Source organism: Dipodomys ordii, unplaced genomic scaffold (genome assembly GCF_000151885.1).
Source record: "Dipodomys ordii isolate 6190 unplaced genomic scaffold, Dord_2.0 Scaffold166, whole genome shotgun sequence".
Classification (NCBI taxonomy): domain Eukaryota; kingdom Metazoa; phylum Chordata; class Mammalia; order Rodentia; family Heteromyidae; genus Dipodomys; species Dipodomys ordii.
The window spans coordinates 316569-319405 of record NW_012267382.1 but is presented as its reverse complement, the minus strand read 5'-3'; the positions used below and the strand labels follow the sequence as shown (position 1 = coordinate 319405).

The 2837-nt window shown below is 64.5% G+C and overlaps 1 protein-coding gene across 1 annotated transcript in view; it reads right to left on the bottom strand.

Moving 5' to 3' along the window:
* Positions 1-2837, bottom strand: part of Pkp3 (plakophilin 3) — a 23121-nt gene that overhangs the window by 13066 nt on the left and 7218 nt on the right. Inside the window, exons 4-8 of the mRNA XM_013033341.1 lie at positions 2684-2818; positions 1609-1813; positions 942-1116; positions 259-376; positions 81-188 (exon numbers count right to left, since the gene is read on the bottom strand). Of these exons, the coding sequence (XP_012888795.1) occupies positions 81-188; positions 259-376; positions 942-1116; positions 1609-1813; positions 2684-2818 (741 nt within the window). The remainder of the gene's footprint in view (positions 1-80; positions 189-258; positions 377-941; positions 1117-1608; positions 1814-2683; positions 2819-2837) is intronic.

Genomic DNA, 2837 nt, shown 5'->3' with positions numbered 1-2837 from the left:
GCGGGTGTGTTTCAGGGGCGTCTCCGCTGGGTTCTAGACGTTTCCGGGGTGGGAGTGTGCAGCCCTCTCCCCGGGCCTGCGAGGGCCCCGCGGCCCCGGCCCTCCAGCCGCTGCAGGGCCGAGGGCGGCATCTCGTCATACAGGCGGTACGAGAGGTTCCGCAGCACGCACACGGCGTTCTCCACGCTCTGTGGGGGTGGAGGGCGGCCGTCAGCGCAGGCTGAAGCCGGGGGACCCCCAGCCACCGCCGCCCCTCACCTTGTCCTCGCATTTGCCCACGTCCAGGGCGTGGTTGATGTAGGCGACCAGAGCGTCCACCAGCCCGTGGCACTCGCGCATCTTTTGCCGTGTGGCCTGGGAGGCCGAGCTGAGGTTCCTGGGGAGGGAAACAGATCGAGTCCCCCTCAGGGTCCCGGCCCAGCTGTCCCTAGGGACTCCAGGCCAAAGCCTCCGCCCTAGGTGAGATTCACGGCCACCAGCATTTTCCACCTGCTAGACATGGCAGGGCCTGCCCCTTGATACCACTTGAGGGTTGGGACCCGATTTAATGAGAGCTGAGCCTGCAGCTGGGCCCGACGCGCCTTCCACCTGGTAGCCAGAGGTGGCTTGTCCTAGTCCCTGCTCTCCAGGCCCACCAGCCAATCTTAGCCTGTCCCTCAGGCCTCAGACACAAGCACCACTTCCCAGGGCTGCCCCACTCCGCACGGGCACGGCTCTCCAGCACTTCCTCCTCTCCCTTCCCGCATGGGCACGGCTGTCCAGCGCTGACCCTCCCCGCACAGGCACCAGCTCTCCAGCGCTGCCCCCCTCCCCACACGGGCACGGCTCTGCACGCTGACCCCGCCCCACACGGGCACGGCTCTCCAGCGCTTCCTCCTCTCCCTCCCCACACGGGCACCGGCTGTCCCCCCCTTGGCCTCTGGCCCTGCGGCCCAGCACACCTGAGGAAACCGGTAGCGTTGTAGAAGATCTCGGCCTCGGAGGCGTTCTGTTGGATGAGGGGGGGCCCCCCGGCCCCTGACAGGGGGCTCAGCACCAGATCTGTGAGCTGCTCCAGCGTGTCTCTGGCCAGGCGGTCCTTTAGGTGGTCACTGGATGACAAGTTCCATAGGATTCCTGGGTGGGCGGGCCAAGGCAGGGGTCAGGAGGCTGAGGGCTCCCTTCTGAGAACGGAGCTGGATACGGCCTGCGCTCTCCTGTACCTGGTGCCTCCTCACCGAGAGCCTGCTGGAGAGGCACCCAGTGCTGGGGCCAGTGTTGTGGGGTGAGAACCGAGGGACAGAGAACAAGAATTAGGGTCATGGGGGACCAGAGGTGAAGGTGACTGTGAGGAGAGAGTCTTGGCTGGGGTACAGGTCGATGACAGAGCAATTGCATGGCGTCTGTGAGGCCCTGAATTCCATTCCCGTGACTGAAAATAAATAAGTGAGGGACAGAGCCAGAAGGACAGAATTTGGGGACCAAGGAAAGAGACAGAACAGGGGAAATGTGTCTGTCACAGATCATGGAGAACAGCACAGAGGAGGAGGGGAAAAGTGAGGGAGGAGGAGGAGGGCGTGGGGGCGGCCGTGGGGAGGGGCCCTGGAGGGCAGCCTGGACGGGACGCACCTGTGACATTCTTGCGCAGCTCGTCATCTTGCTCGCGGAGCGTCCGCAGCAGCTCGAAGATGCCGTTCTCCTCCACCAGGGCCAGTTTGTTCTCTGCGTTGTCGTAGATAAGGTTGCGCATGGCCCCCGTGGCGTGGCGCTGCACCTCCTGGTTGGCATGGTTGAAGAGCTTCACCAGCCTGGGCACCGCCTGCAGGCTGCGGGCCTGGGACACGCAGGGAGACCCAGGTCACGAGTACAGCCACGTGCATGCGTGTGCTGCGGGCCTGGGACACGCAGGGAGACCCAGGTCACGAGTACAGCCACGTGCACGCATGTGCGGGGATGGATGGAGGTCTGTGCACATGTGCGGGGATGGATGGAGGTCTGTGCACGTGTGTGCGGGGATGGGTGGAGGTCTGTGCACGTGTGTGCAGGGATGGATGGAGGTCTGTGCACGTGTGTGCGGGGATGGGTGGAGGTCTGTGCACGTGTGTGCGGGGATGGATGGAGGTCTGTGCACGTGTGTGCGAGGATGGATGGAGGTCTGTGCGTGTGTGTGTGGGGATGGATGGAGGTCTGTGCACGTGTGTCCATGTGTGTGTGGGGACGTGTGTGTGTGGGGATGGATGGAGGTCTGTGTGTGTGTGTGTGGGGATGGATGGAGGTCTGTGCGTGTGTGGGGATGGATGGAGGTCTGTGCGTGTGTGTGTGGGGATGGATGGAGGTCTGTGTGGGGGGGGATGGATGGCGGTCTGTGCGTGCATGTTCGGGTATGGATGGAGGTCTGTGCATGCGTGTGCGGGTATGGATGGAGGTCTGTGCACGCGTGTGCGGGGATGGATGGAGGTCTGTGCGTGTAGTGGGGTGCAAGTGTGTGGTGACGCAGGTGTGTGTAGTGTGACGCACACGTGTGTGCTGTGTTGTGTGACATGGTGTGGGCGTGTGGAAATGACACGGAGGTGGGTAGATGCTCCCTGACCCTTCTCTGCTGAGGAGGCCCAGGACAGGGAGAGTCTGTCCAGTCAGCCTGGAGGTCAGCAAGGAGAGCAAGGCACTGGAGGTCGGCACGGGCGGTGGTGAACAGGGGTCTCACTGAAGGGCAGTGGGTGGCCAGCGGGGTGGTCAGTCCCCCCGAGGGGCGGCGGGTGGCCAGCGGGGTGGACAGTCCCCCCGAGGGGCAGCAGGTGGCCTGCGGGGTGGACAGTCCCCCTGAGGGGCGGCGGGTGGCCTGCGGGGTGGACAGTCCC